The 20,213-nt window shown below is 38.9% G+C and overlaps 1 protein-coding gene across 2 annotated transcripts in view; it reads right to left on the bottom strand.

Annotated features, from left to right (window-relative positions):
• Positions 1–3,022: 3,022 nt before the first annotated feature.
• Positions 3,023–20,213, bottom strand: part of MCM9 (minichromosome maintenance 9 homologous recombination repair factor) — a 48,179-nt gene continuing 30,988 nt past the window's right edge. The window contains exons 7-12 of one of the 2 annotated variants that reach the window (XM_053937937.1): positions 17,305–17,479; positions 14,870–15,072; positions 13,589–13,792; positions 11,985–12,067; positions 7,260–7,405; positions 3,023–5,161 (exon numbers count right to left, since the gene is read on the bottom strand). In XM_053937937.1, coding sequence (XP_053793912.1) covers positions 3,661–5,161; positions 7,260–7,405; positions 11,985–12,067; positions 13,589–13,792; positions 14,870–15,072; positions 17,305–17,479 — 2,312 coding nt within the window. In that variant the 3' untranslated portion in view covers positions 3,023–3,660. Of the gene's footprint in view, positions 5,162–7,259; positions 7,406–11,984; positions 12,068–13,588; positions 13,793–14,869; positions 15,073–17,304; positions 17,480–19,969; positions 20,161–20,213 lie in introns of those variants that run through there. The other variant, XM_053937938.1, reaches the window with a different exon arrangement.

Raw genomic sequence — 20,213 nt, 5'->3', positions numbered from 1 at the left:
CAAAACCCACAATTTTACTCTTTTCTAAAATAGCTGTGCTCCTTATTAAGTAAAGGACAATGTTATTCCTTGGAACTATTAATATTCTTCTGTCTGACAGGAAGAAAAGTATTGATAAGCAAAGGCACACCAGATACCTAAGGGAGATGACATAATTATTATTCATTATTAATGAAGCTATTGCCTCATTCACATGAAATATAGAGCACTTAATACTCTATCTACCTCATCTTCCCATCAATAAATACATTCTCTCTAGAATGGGATATTATATATCCTCACTTGGGACATCTTTTCACATGGAGTCCACTAATCAGAAGTTTCAGTTCAGTTTGACTTTGCCTTGTCTTTGGCTTTAGCTCACTTGGTTTTGTAATCCTGGTGCACATCACATTATGATATTTAACTCATTAACCTATGTATCCAACAAGAATCACGACATTCAGACCACTTAAAAATAACATGAACAACAAGCCAACTCAGCCATGTAAGATTTTCTTGTGCTTGCCAGCTATCTAGAATGAAAAGCAGCACACGAAGGGGAATAAGACTGGCTGGAGGTCAGCACAAGAACACATTAGCAGAGGAGCTCAGCCACATGGCATACACTCCCTTTTCAGTTCAATTTCTGCCACATTTTTTGTGGCATGTTTAGAATTTTCATATTGCCGCAAAGAACTGAAGGCTGTTTTTGCAAGATGATTATATGGCAAGTGATTCCTATTCTAGGTTGTTTTACAGGTTTAAAAACTAGATCTCTGCCCCAGAAGTCCCTTAAATAGGATGGGCAATACCTCCCAGGGGAGCTTTGGGGGGAGCTGCACAGACACTGCATGACCAGGCATGTATATTCACCTTCCATGAACACAGCTTAATAAAATACTCGTGTATTCAATAATAATTGATGTGATAGACCATAGACTCAGAGGGGCAAGTGATAAAACAGATAATGGCTCAGTGCGTGGCCAGGAAGACAGGCTGACAGGAAGTGACTCATCTGCCCCTTGACTGCACAAAGTACTCAAAAAGAAAATTCATCTGTAGGTTAGCCCACCGGACTGTCACTGCCATAGTGTTTTAAATTCTCCAAACATTGGGCTATTGTAGCACTTAAAAACATTAAAACTTGTGATTACTTATGGGGGAAGTTGGTTTATAAAGGTAAAGCAAAGAAGTTAGCAATGTTCCCTGCCAAAGCACTGATAAATGGGTTCTGTAGCAATGGCAACAGTGAGGGAGAGTGAATCAACAGCAGGTATCATTTTCTTATTACTGTGAGCTCCTGATTTCTCTTGGATGCTCTGAATTCATGCTATGAATCAGAAGCAGTACCACAACAGTACTGGTCTGGTAAAGAACAATTTCAACTGGTCTGGTAAAGAACAATCTCAGCAGTATCTGCTTTCCCAAATTTATTCTTTGGTTACTTACCCCTCACACTTGGGTGAGTAGAACCTGTTTGCAGACAGCTTCAGAAGACATCAGTACTTTTCCTCCAATAGTATAGAAAAGATGGGCCTTTCTGCAGGCTCAGTGGAATGCCCCTGATGTCCCTGTGCCTCCTTTTCTTTGCTTCTAAATGGGAAATCTCAAAAACCTCTGCTCAGTAAAGAATCAGTGTTCCATTTCATGAAGTAGTACACTGACTACTTCTAGTCAGGGGAGTCAGAAAAGTTTCTTTTTTACTGATATACTATCTAGCATATTATCCCACAAAAACTGATCACCAGTAAAACACTACCAAAAAAGACAAATTCACTCTACCTGAATTCTACAGTCTATGTTTGGAGTAGGCTGCCTAGAACATATCTAAGTGCCAGATAGCAACCCAACCATGCTCTTTCCAGGAAGTCTGGAAAGCCTCCAGGGCATTATCAAACTTATCCTAATGTGCTCAAACATATTATTTTGAGGGTTGGAAGCTTGGCTAGTAAAGACAGTAGCCATGTTCTAGCTTTGCACTGGCCAGCCAGTAACATCCATTAAACCAAAAATCTAGGAAAGAGGACTTCTGTCCGTAAAAGAGACCACCATGCAAGTGGCTGATGCAAAAAATGCAAGTAGGAAGACCATCACAAATATTCATGGGTCCAGAATTCTTGACCCTTCTTTCAGTGCAGACACAGCACCCTGTAGGATATGTCTGATTTTCATGGGCAGTAGGTCATGGGTGCACATCAACCTCACTCTGGCACAGGTGTGAGAAGGAACATGATAGGGTGGCTCTGTGCTTTGGGAGGGAGGTGGATGAATTCCACTTCCTTTGGTCGATGGCACATTTCCAGTGGAGGAACTACCACACAATCAGTCTGGACAGCAATGTTTCTGTCATTTTGCTGAACTCTGAACAGTAATCCAACACTATCCTTAGTGTTCTCATAATTTCATTGTACCACTCTGATGTACTTGGGCCTCACACACCCTCAATTCTCTGAAATTCTGCAGTATTTTAACTCACTTGGTTTCAAAGGAGCTACTTCTAAGCGAATCAAGAAAGAATTAGATCTTTCTGCTAACAAGTCTCTCAAGGGATTTACTGTGCAGTAAGCAACCACTCTATTTTCTGTTTACCTTGCAGGTAATAACAAGAATATTCTGTGGAGAATTCAAACACAGAAGAAACATACCAGGCAAGTCACTAGAAGAAAATTAAGGCTTACCTTTCTCTGTAAACATGTAATGCATTAGGAGATTAACTTCCCATTAGACAAATGTATGACACAAGATGCAACATGCTACAGAAGACAAACTACCTATCAGATGCAGTAAAACTCTAATAATAATTAAAATATCCAAGTAAACATTATCTGACTCAGAACCCAGCTACACTAGGGAAGCTCTTCACTGTGCTGCTAGGTTTGAAGTGTTGTTTATCTGCCAGGGCTTAATGCCTGCAGTAAAGTTACCCTGGTTACTGACAATTCCCATTCAATCACCTGAAATTCATTGTCTCTGCAGTGGGGAACTGTGTGTTTATTACAGAGTTGGGTTTTGATAAAATGACCCAGAACACAGACACAGATATCTGAACCAGTGTATTTAAAACCGAAAGTAAAAAACGGAAAGAAAAAACTCTCAATCTGTGTTTTCAACATCAGTTGTGTGACAAGGAGCACAGAAATCAGAGATGAAGCAAAGTTGTCATGATACTCATAATACAGAAACATTTACCATAGCATGATGATAGATCACAATATTGATAACTATGCCGAGACAAATAGCACATCCACATGAACAAAATACAACGACACAGCTTGAGCACTATCATTTTTCTGAAGTGGCAGAGTCACTTGGAAGGATAAGCTGAATAATGTGTAGTTCTAACCATTATATGAAATAAAGGATAAAGTCAATTAAGACTGCTCTTCTGCAAGGCACTCACTCTGGACTCATGAACATAGAGATACAAGTCTTTAGGGTTGACCAGTTCAACCAAAATAGTGAACTGAGATAAACAGTCTTGGGAAGAGTTTAGAAAACTAAAAGCCAAATCAGGCCTGCAGCACACACAGTTCTTGCTTATGTTACGTATATGGCCCTTAAAGAAAAATGTTCACAGGTCCGGGATTCTATGAAATGCTTTGAAAACCATAGATATAAGTGATAGGAGGGTGAAGATTCAGAAGAACTGAATGTTAAATAATTGGGAGAATATAAATTTTACATGCTTGGATTTTTCCTAACCTCTTTATCCCAATCAAAATCTAACATAGCATCATCCAGCTCTGCTATGGAGAAGAGAGATGTCTTTGTGACCATGCTGGCTGTACTAGAATTTCCCAATGCAAAACTCTTCCTTTTGCTAGGATTGCTCATGTGCACCTGCAGTGATGAGCTGTGGTTTTCCTTGCTGGTGTTATTCTTAACAGCAGGTGAGGTTTCTGATTTTGCCTCAGGACGTGATACAAAGGAGAAAGTGGACAGCTTAGCTAATGTGCTGGAGCGCACCCTCCCTGTGCTTGGACCACCCAGTTTCTCCTCTGCCTGCCTTTTCTTCTCAGTGGGTGGAGGTGACACAGCATCAAAACTGACATCAGGGCGTATTGTTGTGCTTTCACTGATTTCTTTCCCTAAGGCCCGACTCTGCTGCTCTTCTTGCCCTTTATTATCAATTGATCCTTTTTCCAAACTACATTTTCCTAAGCAAGTCAATGTCATCTTACTTTTCTCAGGTGGGCAGCATTCTTCTGGAAGCTGCTCTCCCTGGAGCTGCACACCTGGCTTAAAAATAGTTTCACTCAGAAAATCAGAAAATTCTTCATTTGTCTTCTCTGAAGAATGACCAAGCTTTGTCCTTGGTCTGAAAGAAAATTTAGCTAGTTTAGCAGCTGGGGGACTTTCACTTTCTTGCTCGTGGGAAGTCATGAGTGTTTCCTTCACTATTTGATCTTTACATCTTTTTCTTATGGAAACTGCTGTATGTTTTGCTACTACTGATATGCTGTTCTCTTCTCCTAGCACAGAATCTGCATCACTTGAGAGATCTGGCAGGCCAGAGGTAGGTAATACTGAAGGAAGGGCCTTTGCCTCGGGGTCCTGTGTACTTGTAAAGAATCCATATGACTTCTCCCTGTGCAGCCTCTTCCAGCTTCTAGAAGCATGTTGTCTAATAACTGAATCCTGCACACCAGCACTTGGTGCTGGGTCTGCAATATTATCTTCTGAAGAAGAACAGTTGTGTTCTTCAGTCCTTTTCCTCCTTAACTTGGAAACTTTGTCCTTTTCTTTCAGAGGAGCATGCAGATCCACAGCTGCTGGTGCCTCTCTTACTCCATTTTGCTTCCTTGATATTGAAGCAGATCTTTCTTCAGAACTTGAAGTTTTTGAAGCCAAATCATTTGGAGATATCTTGGGAACATGAGACTTTCTCTGAGAATTTCCTTCAGCACCAATGCTGCTCTCTTCCATGCTGTCAAACCATGCCAGGCTGCTTGTATTTTTGTTATTATCACGTGCTGTGTTGCACAAGGGTTCTGGATGAGTATTTCCTTCACAGCTGCCTTCAAGCAAAGGTGGCCCTGAGTTACCCTCTTCTTGATATGAAGGTTCTGACTGAGACCTTTGCTTTGCCTGCCCAAATGCATCCTCATCTGAGCACCTTGTGGTAGTACTGGGATTTGTTTCTTCAGGCTGCTGCTGGCATGAATTTTCCTTTTGCAATCTATACAATAAAAAAAAAAAAACAATAACAAACTAATTTTCTTCCTGTTTCTTTCTTTATTGCATTAGTGGTACATAATATGCATGACTGGTGGAAAGCTATGGATAATGTAGGTCACAAAAGTATATTATTAAGTTTCACATACAGCTCTGAAAGCTGGTGTTGCAGTCTGTGGTCTTGGACAGTATGTGACAGAATTTAGTGTCCCCAATAGAAGGCAGGCAGATGGACAGAGAAAGCAATCACCTAAACTGCATTTCCTTGGGAAATCAAACAGAAAAAAATAAAACCGAAACAAACAGCTTTGCACTACTTACAATCATTGCTAGAGTCCCTTACAGGCTTTATAAATTCTGTAAGTCTATCTTCTAGAACAGGAACCTAATTAAATCTTATCCTGAGCCAGGTAAAGTCTCAAATGAGTTATTGGAATTGAAAACCTGAGTATTACTTGGAACAGTGGTTGTTTTTGGGTTTCTCTCATAATCACTATATACTCAACATGTCAAAAACATGATAGAATAAAAGCATCACAATTCACTTACAAAATTTAATTATCACTGTCTGTGGCTATCAGTATTATCAGGACCTTCCAAAACAACAGAGGTGCTTGAGTGAGGGGTCCCTCAATCTCAGAATAGCTGATGTTCTATCTATTGTACCTAAACACATATTTTCCAAGGCAGACAGCATTCTGCTTTTTGCTAAACAGTTTCTCTGCTCTGGGAGAGATATAACACTATATAGGCATATACAGACATGTTTAGAATTACTATAGTTGTTTATTAATATCTATATTCTTAATTTTTTAATGGAAGGTGGCAGAAATGATATGACTCATCAAGAAGGGATGAGATATATGATACATGCTTGTTTTATTGAGACCTAGTTTAGGGGGAATGCATGGAACAAGCCTTACAATACAGAATGGGTTGTTTTAAAGAGGACATTCATTTAGCATTCCCTAAGCTGTTCAAGAGAGGGAAGAAGAAATCAGCTTAATTTCCAGCAGAGGACATTTGGTGGGATATTGGGAAAACCCTTATGGGCATTGGGTGGAGCAATCATGGAAGAGACTACAGAATGGCAACAGAAAATCCTCATCATTAGAAGGCTTCAGAGTAGACAATGTGTGCTTCTGCCAGGAAGGTCAAATGCAGACTTGATCCTCTCTTTGTATTTGATCTCCCATTCCATCCTGCATTTCTGTGACCCCTATGAATTACCTCTGTTTTAAAACTAGCTTTTGTCTGTCTGTTGAAGATATCTCAATTCATCTGTTTCTGTTGACTCTGTGGTTATTTAACACATCATTACTCTAAGTTACAAAATAAGTCTCAAAAATATTCAAAGGAAAAGTGAATTCTCCCAGCTGTTTCCATTAATTTCAACAAAATTAATCTTTTATCTTCCTTTAACAGAAAGCAAAAACAAGTTTCTTTTCTTTAAAGTCTAATCTCATTTCAGGAAGAAAATGTGGGTGGTTTTGTTCTTTTTTTTTTTTTTTTAATTTTATTTCCCCCAATTCTAGGGTTATTCTCTCAGGTTAAAAGTTAAAAGTTTTCAATTAATAACAACAAATAGGTTTTCCAAAGATTATTGCAGTGAGCTGAAAACTAGAGATGCGACAGTGAAAATTCCAGCATGTAAGAAAGAAAAATCACCCAAAGGAACAGAACTTTGATTCAGGCTTACATCTGCCATTAACAGAAAGGGAAGGATCCTAAGCTACCTAAAAGTAGCTTAATAAAATCATGAAGCAGATCTGCTGTATTTTACCAAACAAGTAGCAAAAAGTTATATAAAATTATTTGCTCAGCTACAGAATCTAGTATTTTGACTCCAAGAAGCACTTTTGAAACTTATCTGAGCATAATATTGAGATATGAGTTGGGAACTCGTTAAAATATTTGTAAATTCTATAACCCTGAGGCAAAAGTGATCTTGTGATGATCTCAGAGTGCTACTTTAAAACAATCTCCCTGATTATCCATATCCTCTAAAGAAGGAGTCCCTTGCAGATACTATTGCAGATATTATATTGTGAAACAAATTCTGTTTCCCTTCTGAATTAGTTTGTTACTTTGTGTATTACAACCTGTCAAGTCTTTGTAGCTCTTTGTGCAGAAGATCTTTCAGCTCCAGCCGCTCCAATATGATTTCACACTGTGTTCGGTACTGCTCCATTGGATTTTCTGGAAATGAAGTGTGTAAGGCATTGATGCCTCCAAGAAGTGCACCCCCCTATGGCACCAAAGAGATTAAAAAAAAAAAAAAATAGGAAACTACCTTTATTATTAAGCACTATATTTAAACAACAGAGATTATGTTATCTGAAATTCTCCCTTAGATATTTTAAAGCTTAAGGTAGCAACTATTCGCTAACTGTATCCACACAAATAATCCTATTAGATCTGCTCACACGGTCAAAATTGCTCATAAACATAAAGCAATTACATTACAAAGCCTGCATTTTACTCATACTTGTTTATTTTTATTGACACATGGAATGGGAAGTCCACCTAAAGCTTGAGAACATGATGATTGAAGATATTTTCCAAATAAGTTGTAAAAATTGTGCTCATGTGAGGAATTTTTTTAACTGAAGAAGTTCTGACTGCGAGAAGTTTTCATTAGCTTTGCCTAATTTCTTAAAGGAAAAGACCTGGACATTAAGACTTATCAGCAGAGTGTAAATTATTGGGCAGAAATATTTATGAATAGTATTTTAAGAGTAACTTACTATTTGTGAATAATTCCAATAAATTGTAAGTGATTTTCATCTGGGAAAATTTTTGCTGTACCTTGTAAAAATGAAGTTGGTTTTTATTCAGAACAGAGCATCTGCACAGTGATTTTTTCCACAACAAATAATCTAGAATAGTTCTGTACTTAATTGCTCTTTGGAAAAAAACTCCTCACACCACAAACCCTCTACTTTGTCACAGATTAGTTAGCATTTACCATTCCTGTCTAACCTATAAAGCTCAGTACAACTAATGAACAAGATGTGTATCAAGTGCCATGGGCACAATAGCAAAAGTTAATGAAGTCTCTAGATCCAGAAATTGCTACCTATTGCATCCCATGGATTACACGTCTTCAATTGTGGCAATTTCCAGTTCTTCCATTTTGCAATGTTAAGATATTATATTTTAAAAATTACACTGAAAACCATCACTCTGTGGCTAATTAAAGCTCTCTAAAACTATAACATGCTAAAATTAAAGCTGTCCATGCAACCTTTAATGCATCCCACTGAAGTTACCACTTGGGGATTTTTTGCCCATCACTTCAGAAACATGATAGATTTGTTCCACATGGAAGCACCAGTCTCGTGGCATGGAAAAGGCTCTAGCAGAACCCCTCTGCTGTATTCGCTTCAGGAAGGTTCATAGGGAATGAGGCAGGGACTCAGTCTCTTGGTTAGTACAATAAAAAGCAGACAAGATTCCATCTCTGATGGAATCAAAGGACCAGATTCCATCTCTGATGCTATGTTCCAGTTCTCATGATTCAGAAAGAGCCAGTCAAGAAAAGAAAGAAAATAAATCTCTAAGTGGGATCCTGATGTGGTATGTGCACAAAAGGAAATTGTGGGCAATAGAAAACATGCTCACTCAAAGTGCTACTATTCGGAAACTGGGGCCCCAACCATCTCTCGGGGGTATGATCTTGTTGACAATTTCTTCTGGACTGCACATAATTCAGCTCCAGATCAGAGGAGTAGCACCATCCCATCACTTCACAAGGACTGTGTGAAGATAGATGAATCAATATTTCTGAAATATTCAAGGCCACTGGAGATGAATTCCAAAGAAAAATACTTTAAGAAATTGAGATTATTACCTTTATGATGGCAGGTAATAATCAAAATATTGAGCAAAACACTGACAGAAGATAGTTGATTTCAGATGGAGTACTGTCAACATGTGACCTAAGGACCCAGTGGAAAAAAGAGGACTATGTGGTTGTATATCCTGAGATATACAGCCATGGGCTGCAATAATGTCTTGCCCTCACTGACATTTCAGTCCTTTACTTGTCCATCACAAGGAGCTTCTTTTAAATAATATGCGTGCATGTGAAATTCCAAGTGAATTTAAGACATCTGTGAAGTTTCATTCCTGTGCTGGAGCTCATGTCTCTGAGATACCTGATCCTCTGAGATTCTGAGATACCATTTTGAGTAGAGGAAGGAAACCACATGACAAAACCACTGCAAACTGAGGGCAGAGGATCTAAAACTGAGTATTAAGGGGAAAGTTAGTGGAAAGGAAAGGTGTAAAATATCTAGGGATAGAGAGACAAATTATAAAAAGAAGTAAATGGAGAGGGATTGGAAAGAGAATAAGCCAAGGATGGAAACATGACCAAGAGAAGGAGGGAGGCAATGCTAACAAGAGAAAATGAGGCAAAGAAAAGATCAAGCCAGGGTGATTTGGAATATGCTCACAAAAACAAAGTAGGAAAGAGAAATATAAAGGTGAATTAGAGGGCAAAACAAAACAAAAAACTCCAATGAAGTTGGTTGATGATGAAAATGTGATAGTCTTCCTTCCCAAGAGAGCTCACAAGAAATACCCAGTCACAGAAGAACTGTGAACTTTATACTGGCAACAACATTACTTACTGTAGAAGTTGCAAAGACAGTGTCAAAGAGGAAGTTTGCCGAGCTAAAAAGTGGCAGCCAGTCCTTCCAGAATGATACTGACATTTCCTCCTTTACAGCTTCATTCTAGAGACTGACAATTAGGCAGTAAACACAGGATGTATCTGTACAAAATGTGGGATTTTTTTTTTCTAAAGAAGGAATCTGTTTCTGAAAATAAACTTTTGCATGCTACTTCTATCTTTTTTTTTTTAATAAAACAAATAAACCACTTCCTTAAAAAAGAAACTACTTCAGTCATTATTCACATTTATCAGGAGAAAAAGTAAAATCTGACCTTAAATAGCAAATCTCAAGTTTGCATTTTCCTAACAAAGATGAACATGTTTACCTACTTCCTCATAAGAAGCTAAGAGTGAAGCAAAGATGGTAAGCATATCAAGTACTCCCAGGTAATCTTTTGCAGTCACAATTCAGGCAAATTTCTCACTGACTCTTAATAGACAAAAACTTGTTACACAATGTAGTGGGTTGACCCTGGCCAGGTCAACCTGCAGCCCTTGAGGGCAGGACTGTATAAAAATGAAACAGTGACCAACAGTTAAAACAATTCTTTTACATTTACTTGTGCTGATCAGGTAGAGAGACACACAGAATAACATTCATTATTATTATATACATATGTTTCACTTTTTGATCTGTTACCAAAAAAAAAAAAATCTGTATTTCAGAGTTCTTATATTCAAAACCACATTAATTTGAAACCACTGTCCCATCAATTTTCTATCTAGTTAATTACAGGTTTAATTACATCTAATGAAGACTAACGTAGTATTTTCTGCAGTTTCAACAGCTTCATATTTTAACTTTGATGCAGTGCTGTCATTGAAAAGCTGAGCTCTACAAAACAGTGCAAGATGAAGTGCAGCAGACAGTGAAATAATTTTCCTACTTAATAAGGTCAGGCCCTGTAGTATTTCTGAGATAAATTCCATTTGCAACGTTGTGCAATAGATTATCTGTGGCACAAACTGCAATTAATCTCTCAACCCTCACTGAAAGGACAGGGGAGATCACAAGTGCCTACCTGCTGTATGTGACTTTGTGTATCTATCCTGAAGAGCTTTGTCTCCAAAAAAAGGAGCGTATCTACTTCCACAAAGGTCATTTAGGCCCATTGAACTAATAGGTGCTCTGTACAACTGTTTTAATTTGAAAATATTCAAGTCAACCTATACAGGAACATAGGAAATGCCATTTTGGATCAGATCAGTCAGCTGAGTAGCGGAGTACACCATCTCTGACACAGCCAAACCCAAACATTTCAGATGTGCTAAAAACCCCCATGCATAAAACTTTGGATAATCTACTTATGGTAATTTTTTTTCCTACTCCAAAGCCTGAAGGTTTATTTATGTTAAAAATATTCTGTCTGAAGTAATAGTGTCTATATTATTTTCCACTTTTCTACTAAAAAACCCTTTCTATCAGATTCACAGTTCTTTTACTAATTCTAAATGTGCTGCTTTTTCAACATCCTAACAATAATATTACAGTAAACTAAAACCCGTCACATTTTTTCAATGCCTTTTTGAACAGAAACATTACATAAATCCATGTGATAACTGGAATGCATGATTTTCAGACCAACCAAAGTTTTGGAATTTTAAGTTTTCTAAGAGTAAAATTTGTCTTCTAAATGTTCTGAGTTTTACTATTACTACCAACGTAGTTTAAAATTATTTAATGGCAAAATAAACTGTAGGTCTAGGAAACTGTTTGAATGTGCTCCAAAGAATCATTTGGTTCTCTCCTACCTAATTAATGAATGATTGCACAATATCATGGAAGAAAAACCTGTCAGAGGCTATTAAACACAGTGATATACACAAAATTTCTGCCTCAAAATGTCTTTAAAATGTAGACTACCAAAAGCCAGCAGTATGCCAAAACTTCACTTAGACTGCATAGTCTATAAAAAGGGTAGCAGGCCTTTATCCTAATCCAGATTTTTCAGTATAATCTCTGTTTAAGGATTTTAACAATCAAGATGGAATAGAAAAGACTTGTCAAGGTCTCTGATTGCCTACTTTGCATGAATCCATGAAATCCTTTCCAAAGAGAAGAAGGGAGCTGGCACATGTCTACAAGTAAAACTGAATCCCTTAAATGTGGTACTGCAGCAATAGCAATGTCTGGAAGAAACCTTACCTGCATAGAAGATTCCATCACTGACACTACAGTTACAGCATCTTCCAAGGTCACAATATCCCTAAACATCAACCGGGCATGAGCTATCAAAAAATAAATGGGTGCAAGTGTTACCGAAGTCAAAAAACAACTTTTTGGTTTTTTTACTAGAAGGAACAAGACATTTCTTCAAATTTCTTCATCCCTCAAACACTCATTCATGGGCATAACTTAAAAATAAATACAGTGATTTTGATTTCAATGCCAATTTCAACAGAAACTGGAAGGATTAGTTTTTCTCATGAACAATGGGGTGTAATTTTCAAATTGCAGTTACAGTGACAGAATAAAGATGCTTAAAATTCTGCAGTTAAAAATTGTGAAGTGCTGGATATCACAACAAAGAGTGAGATATTAAATATCCTTATCTACATAGGCACATGTCATCACCATAGCGTAAAAAATAAGATCTAATCTTCATCACAGGTCAGAAAAAAATTTATTCCTCTACCTGGTCTGTATCAGAGATTTGGTATTATTTAAAATGCTTTTCTCTACAATAGCTTAATTTTCTTCTTCATTCTCTATCGTCAGTCAGCAAAATAAAAGTGATTTTTGTAAATAGATACAATGCAAATAATTTACCACATGAAGCCTTTTTCCTAATTGGCCGTGGAAGCACACTCAGTTCTTATTCAGGAATAGAAAGACCGGTTAGTTAATATCATCTAAATAATACTTTGAAAGAACAAAATCCTACTAAAAGCCCCAGTCTCATGAACTGATAAGAAGAGAAGAAAAACTGAATGGGAAAATTACATGTGAATCTTGAAAAGTTAGGACTGTCTTTCACTTAAATGGAGAATATCTTTCCCTCAGAATAGAGAACAAAACGCAAGCATCTAAAGTAAGAGGTGCTACACTGCCATTTATGCTTGCTATACAGAATACAGTACATTTTTAAAATTTATCCTGAAAATATTTAACATGTCATTTTATAAAAGGTTATTACAGAGTCTTACTGCTTCCTTTGGGTTCCATGTTGCTACAGAGACTTACTGCTTCCTTTGGGTTCTTTCTCATAAATGAAATATTACTTGAACTCAGAGTTGGAAATTTTTGAGTTGTATGGCAAAATAAGGGCTTGACTACTAATACTTCAGGAAACAAAAAATATGTTATCTTTTATGTTATATTAATTTTAGGATTATTAATACTTAAGAAAAAATACGCTTATTTTGTTATATTAATTTCAGAGTGGAAGCAAATATTTGACTCAAATGGAGCCAAGTAAATCTTGAGATTGCCTCTCATAAAGACACATAATTTCTGAGATTTTTCTCTTGAATGTGACTTCCTCCAGAGGTTTTAATATTTATTATATACATAAGAATGTCAAAATTAAAACTGGTTTTGATAGTCTAAATATAACACCCTTTCTCACACTCAAAATCTCCAACCCCAAGGCTCTTTAGATGAGAAGGATAAAACAAGATCATACAAGAACCACCTATCCCTACCTCCATGGAAAAGCTGCTACTCTACTTACTGGCTATAATTATACTGTTCTCTTCATTTCATAAAGGTTAATTGTTAGCCTAAAAATAAAAATGCCAAGGCCTCACCTTCTGCAAGGCGTATCAGGCTCTCTAGCAGGCGGATGGTGGTGCGGGCAGCGTTCCTGCAGTCACTCTGACGCTGCATCTGATAGTAGCGAACAAGGATCAGGTTGCTCTCATCAGACAATTTTGGCTGTATGCTTTTTATAAGGCAGAAGTAGGTCTTCATCTTTTCCATGCTCCAGAGCTTTTCTGATTTGCTTGGGCAGCCTGCATTACAACACCCTGTCAGTAATTCTGTAACAACAGACATCAAGCTTCTTCCTAAGAACTCCTGCTAAATAGACAGGTGACTATGAAATACACATTCCTGCACTTTTGGGGCACACTGGTTGTCTGTTCATTAGTCCTCGAGGACTTGGTCAAATTCCAGTCCAGACACACCATCCGATCCCTCCCGTATCAAAATCCACAGTAAAGCCTCCAGTAATTTCTATAGAACTGCTGTTGGCCTCACTGCCCACCAGAATGGTACAGGCAGTGCCAAGTGCTCAGGAACTCCTTAAAATGAAAGATGCTACATGAGTGTATGCACCTCCTCTGCCTGTTTTACCTATTCTCTTGGAGCCAAGAGCTACCTGCCATATTCTGAACGTTTTTTGTAAGGAAATATTTTGGAAAGGAAAGGAAGCTAGCTGAAGAAGCCTCCTCTAACCACTTCTTCTGTAAAGGGGATCAAAGCCATGTTCCATGATGTGGATGGGGAAGGGGCTGGTGAAAATCAAATCACACTGCCTTCCCTCATTCCAGAGCACAAAGCTCCACATGGGGAATGCTATTGCTCATTCTTTGAGCCCTGCAGTACATGCATCTCTGATCTGTTCTGCTGGAATTAAGTTTCTGATTAACAGCAAGTACAATTACAAGGCATATAGGATCTGAAGATCAAACACCATAAAGGTGTGAGATGGAAACAATCCACTTACTGAGCAGCCTGGGCTGAAATCTCTTATAAATGATCCCAGAGTAAAAGTACAGGGTTCTCAGCTCGTCCCTTTTAATTAATTAGTAAACTGTCTTACTCCTACTTGAAGAACCATACAGCAGAAAACCACCATGACAAAAATGTAAACACTGATTAAATTGAAAGATTCAAGAATAGCAAACTAAAAAATGGAGGAAAATAAAATTAAAAAAAACAAACAAAAAACCCACAAACAAACAAGCAACAAAACCAGAAACCAACCAACCAAAAAAAAAAAAAAAAAAAAAAAAAAAAAAAAAAAAAAAACCTCAAAAATCCCCAACCCAACAAAACACCTTATGATTTAAAAAGACTGCTCTTACCTTTATTTTGCAAGATGAAGGATGAAATTATGTGGTCCCATTCCTCATTCTTTGTATCTAACAATACTAAGACCAGGTCAAATCTGCTCAACAGGGGACTGCCAAGGGCTATGTTGACAGAGACAGACTCATTGGGGTCATAATGGCCTTTAGGGTTTGTTGCTGCCAGGATGGTTGTCCTCGTGCTAAGCTTGCACACCAAGCTAGAGAAAGGTATGGTGAACGTTGTGGTTGAATTAAATTGGATAGGGAAAAGGATTCCAAAGTGTTTAAAAACTTTTGTGGTTTTATCCTATAAAGAGCACATCTTATCTTGAAAGACCATAAGAGCTAAACAATGTACACAATTGTTGTATTAATATTTATTATATGTACAGCATTTTTCAGTCAGAGAATAGCAACTAGACAGACAGTGATCTGGATACCAAAAGACACCAACCAACATTGCCACAAATAAAATCTCTGTATACAGCTAGATCCTTAAATAGTGAAAACCAACACTACTTTTCAGAAATAAATATTATATTGTGGAGTTGTACAATATACAAACACTTTTGAATGATGGAAAGCAACACTTATTCATCTTTTAAGAGAGCAAAATAAAATGTGACATGAATGTATGTTTTATTCCTGTGTATAAACAAGAATACGAACTCAAGTTAACATGATGGCAACCATACCAACTGAAACAGCCATTTTCCACTCTTAACCATGATGTCCTAGCATGTGCTTGTAGATGTGGGGAGAGATTATTTTTACCCTAGTAGTCCAAATGCACTTCTTTTGGGTAAGGCAGCAGCAGAAGCATTCTAACTTTGGTTTGTCACTGAGCTATTTCTAGTCAGCTCCTGAGTAACTGCTGCCTCACATCCAAAGTTCTTCTGTAACTGAGAGGAAGGACCACAGATCTTCCACTAGCTTATACCCAATAGGAAAAAACCCTATTCTCCCATGCACCAAAATAAGACCTAAATTAACAAGCTGCTTAACTTATGTGTGCTAAGTTACTATCCAAAAAATCTGCATTATGTGTAGTCCTTAAAAGTGAGCAACTGGGCATCTATGTGCAAGTTAGCAAACTCTGTTTGGGTCTATCAAATCCAATCAAATGCAACAAGGAACTCAGCTGAAATATGTCCCTGTCTTACTAAGGAACAGGACCATATTGCTCCCAAGTAGTTGTGCCCAGCTGGCAAAGGCTGATAATTACCCAGGTGAGAGCAAAATGACCCTGAGTTTAGCTCAGCTGGTAAGAGCATGGTGCTAAAAACACCGAAGTTGTCGGTTTAATTCCCACACAGGCCATTCACTTAAGAACTGGATTTGATGATCCTTGTGGGCTCCTTTCAACACAGAATCTTCTGTGATTATTTGTCTGCTGTCTGATGAAGAGGATGGAGATGCTCAGAATAAGGGAGGGACATGATCAGTTAGAGAAGCCAAGATGCGACTGGAGCAAGAGCTGAGTGGAAGGTGATAAGAAGGAATGTGGAAAGGGTAATGCCTTTTGAGTAGCAGAGATGTCAGAAATACCAGCCAGGAAATAATTTGGGCCTGAATAAGAACTGCATATGACTGACAAATTGAAATATGAGCTCGAAGATCCAAGTGGTGGGTGGGGGTAGTGGGGGTGATAGCAGATTTGAACACACACTACTTTGAAAAAAGAAAGGGAGGAACTTAAAGTAAATAGGAGTTTATATTTAGGCCACACCCAACATATAAAATTCAGCAGCCTGCAAATCTCTTGGAAAATACAATAGCCTCGAAATCTCCTGATGTGCTTTGGTTACCAAGCAATATTACTGGATTTTACTGGACAAGAGGACATAGCCTCAAGCTGTGCCATGAGAGGTTCAGGTTGGACATCAGGAAGAATTTATTCACTGAAAAAGTGGCTGCTCAGGGAGGTGGTGGAGTCACCATCCCTGAAGGTGTTCAAGAACTGACTGGACATGGCACTTAGTGCCATGGTTTAGTTGACAAGGTGGTGATCAGACTTGATGATCTTTGAAGTCTTTTCCAAACTTAATGACTCTGTGATTTTGTGGTTTTGGAAAAATGAAGCCCCACTTTCTGAGCTGCAACAAAAAAAAACTCACAAAGCTTCTCATTTCACATAGGATTATTACAACCACTTGCAGCAAAGGGCAAGAAAAAGAATGCCAAGTCTTTGTAGAAAAGTGCCCTGGCCTATAGCAGTAGATAGAAAACCCAGCAGCGAAGAGGGTATGTATTTAGTCTGATTGCTTGCAGCCTCTGGTGTAGTACACTGTCCTATGAAATGTTTTACTTGTCTAGTTTAGGAATACTGTTGACAACAAAACTATTGCATACAATGAAGAAAACAAATACGTTTAATCAGCATCCCTCCAACATATAAGTACAAGAGAAAAAAAATCTTGTTTTCTCACATGTGCTAACATGCCACTTACCCTGCCTTTGCAACACTGATGGTTTGTTGCTCCATTGCCTCGTGGATACTGGTTCTGTCATGTTCTTTGATGCTATTGAACTCGTCAATGCAACAGAGGCCTCCATCTGCAAGCACCAGTGCTCCAGCTTCCAAATTCCACTCCCCAAATTCCTTCACAGCAGTCACTGTCAAACCTGAAGAATCAAATACTTCAGTCAGTCTCTTCCTTAAAATGCAAGAGTAAACTTTAGTGAAAGAAAGGGACCCAGCACAGTGGCTTGAGCCATGGACAGAGGGCAAACCAGCAGGAAAGCTCCATCATCTACTTCTACCACGTAACTTAACTCACTTTACAGCTACCAGCAAGCAATCCCACTAGTGCTGAGGTAGGTTAGTCTGGAGCTGTGGAGCAGATTCTGTCATGCTTCCCATGCTTGGATTGTGACTTGTTTTAGAACTTGGTTAAATGAACAAAAGGGATTAGGATATGAATACTAGTTCTGGCAGATCATACTGAAAATTGGGGCAAAGGCAATAATTGCAAAATTATGGAACGGACCCATTCAGGTCTTCTTCCACATCAGCTACTAAAACGGACAAAAATTTTGGAGCTTCAAATCAAAGCTTGAAAAAAAAATAAAAGGAAATTAAATTTCTTTATGAGTTTTTTGTTTCCTCTAAGCATTAAGCAAAAATGAAAATCGAAAGATGACCAAGGATGAAATGAGGGAAGAAATAAAAAAAAAAAATTTCCAGTAAATCTACACATGATACAACAGTGGGTGGATAGCCAGTCAAAACCCCTGCATAACTGTGGAAACGGCCACTCATTAGCCAGTATGTGCCGCTCCCTCCAATCCCTCTATTCCCTAGTTCCCTGCTTCTTCTCTATCTTTAGCCCTTCTTTTCCATTCCAGTGCTCAAAATATCCTAGTAGTTGACAAGCTGCAACCAGCCTAAAATCTCCTGGAATTCTATGGCAAAACCTGCACAAGAATCCCCCCTGCCTCACCATTTGGCTCAGGGCTGCAAAGACCTTCTCATCGCTGTGCAGCCCACCACAGTAGCTATTTGTTTGCAAATGACCAGCAAAAAGTTACTGGAATTAAATGCTTCCTGATAACATAATATGTACTTCAACTTGTAGTAAGGAATCTGCTCCACCATGTCCAATCTTTCTTGGTTTTCCTGGACTATGTGCCAAACAACGTGGGCAATCAATCACACAGCAGAATTACAGAAACACAGAGTACTAGGCAGTACTAGAGCCTGGCCCCGCATTTATTTCTGAATATTCTGTGGAGGGGGTACACAACCTGCACCCCTGGAGCCACGGGCACTTTCTGCTCTCCCCCCGAGCCGTGAGGGATGTCGCTGGCACTGCAGTGCTGCGTAACTCTGCTCCGCGCTGTCCCCTGTGCACGGCAGCCATGAGATGGCCTCTGCTGCGGGCTCCTGCCGCCACACAAGATGGCTTCCCCAGCTGCACACAGGGCCCTCTCACTGGCAGTGCTGCTGTGCAGGCAAAATGTCCTGTCTCGTAGCGCTTCAGGGTACCTGAGCCTTCTACAGATAGAGGAAGGGGATGGCTTCCTGACAGCACGGCCTGTGACAGGCGTGCTTGGTTCCTGCACAGCCCCTCTTGGGTGGCCTCTCCAGCAGCAGCAGCACTCAGGGCCGTGCAGACAGCCCGTCCCGCCCGGCGCACCCAGCACCCCACCAGCAAAGCCCGCTGTGCTCAGGGGCTCCCCAGCCAGCAAGGTGCTGTATCCTGGCGTGGATATCCCTGGCCATTGGCCAAAGGTCACTGCCTCATGAGCTGGCACCACTGCCCAGCCCCACTGCCCTGAGCTGGGGGTGCTCCTAGCACCCGAGACCCACCAGCACCCAGCACAATCAGCACAGAAACAGGAAGATAAAAACCCACCAAACAAAGCATAACAAAAACCTAAAGAGCTGAAATGACCCCAAACTGAAAGTGTCCCTCCGCACATGGCGGAGCCCCACAGGCAAGATGGTTTAGTCTGTAAGTGAATCACTGCTTTCATTCTTCTTAGGGGATGCTGAAAACTTAATGCACCTTCCCACTTGATTACACTAATTCTGTGCATTCTGACAGCAAAAGTGCTTGCTCTGGGAGGTATTGGGAACAATTTCATCATGAGTGCTGGACTGAGAGTAGTTTTTTACTCTTCCCAAGCAACCAATGTTGCAGTTGCTGTTTATACAATACTGCACAAGCTTAGCATATAAAAAAACCACTTAGGATTCTTTTAAACACTTCCGAATCTTTCCTTTTATAAATAAGGTTAAATAAAACTTTAAAAAGAGCTCTAGTTGCAAGCAGTTTTTTGTCTTGTTGAGATACAGTGCTTCTTTAATTTTTTGCCTAAACTGAATGGACAAAAGATTATGTTTTGTCCCTGTTCTACCCATGGTTCTAATTTAGTATGATATTTTGCCCTACTATTCTTCCAGCCTCAATTTTCAGCTTAGGGCACTTTCCAAGCTGGATGTGGTTTTACATTGTTTACAACTTGCAGAGGATGAACATTTTGAAAGGAAATTAATTTCTTCTTCAGCTCATATGGTTCACAGCTTTAAATATAATACACTTACACAAGAAGCATTTTCTATAGATGAATCTAAACCTTATCAATTTTAATAAAAGTTATTGCGGTAGGCAGGGTAAACACAGTCCCATAAACTATATGCAAGCAATTTAAATAAAGTCGCGTCTTAGGACTTAATTTTTTCTTTTAAATAAAATCATTGCAAGGCAACAGCTTTCGAACTAAGGTAGAGTCCCTCTTGGTCATGACTGGAGATCTGACTAGCTGCGTGGTAAGATCTTTCCTCCTGATTTTCCCCTTGCCTGGATTTTAATGCACACAGAAGAAAGGAGGGAAAAAAAAAAAAAAAAAAAAC

This window comes from Vidua chalybeata, chromosome 3, assembly GCF_026979565.1.
Source record: "Vidua chalybeata isolate OUT-0048 chromosome 3, bVidCha1 merged haplotype, whole genome shotgun sequence".
In the NCBI taxonomy this organism is placed as follows: Eukaryota; Metazoa; Chordata; class Aves; order Passeriformes; family Viduidae; genus Vidua; species Vidua chalybeata.
Note: the sequence above shows the minus strand (reverse complement) of the source record. Positions and strands in the feature narration are given on the sequence as shown.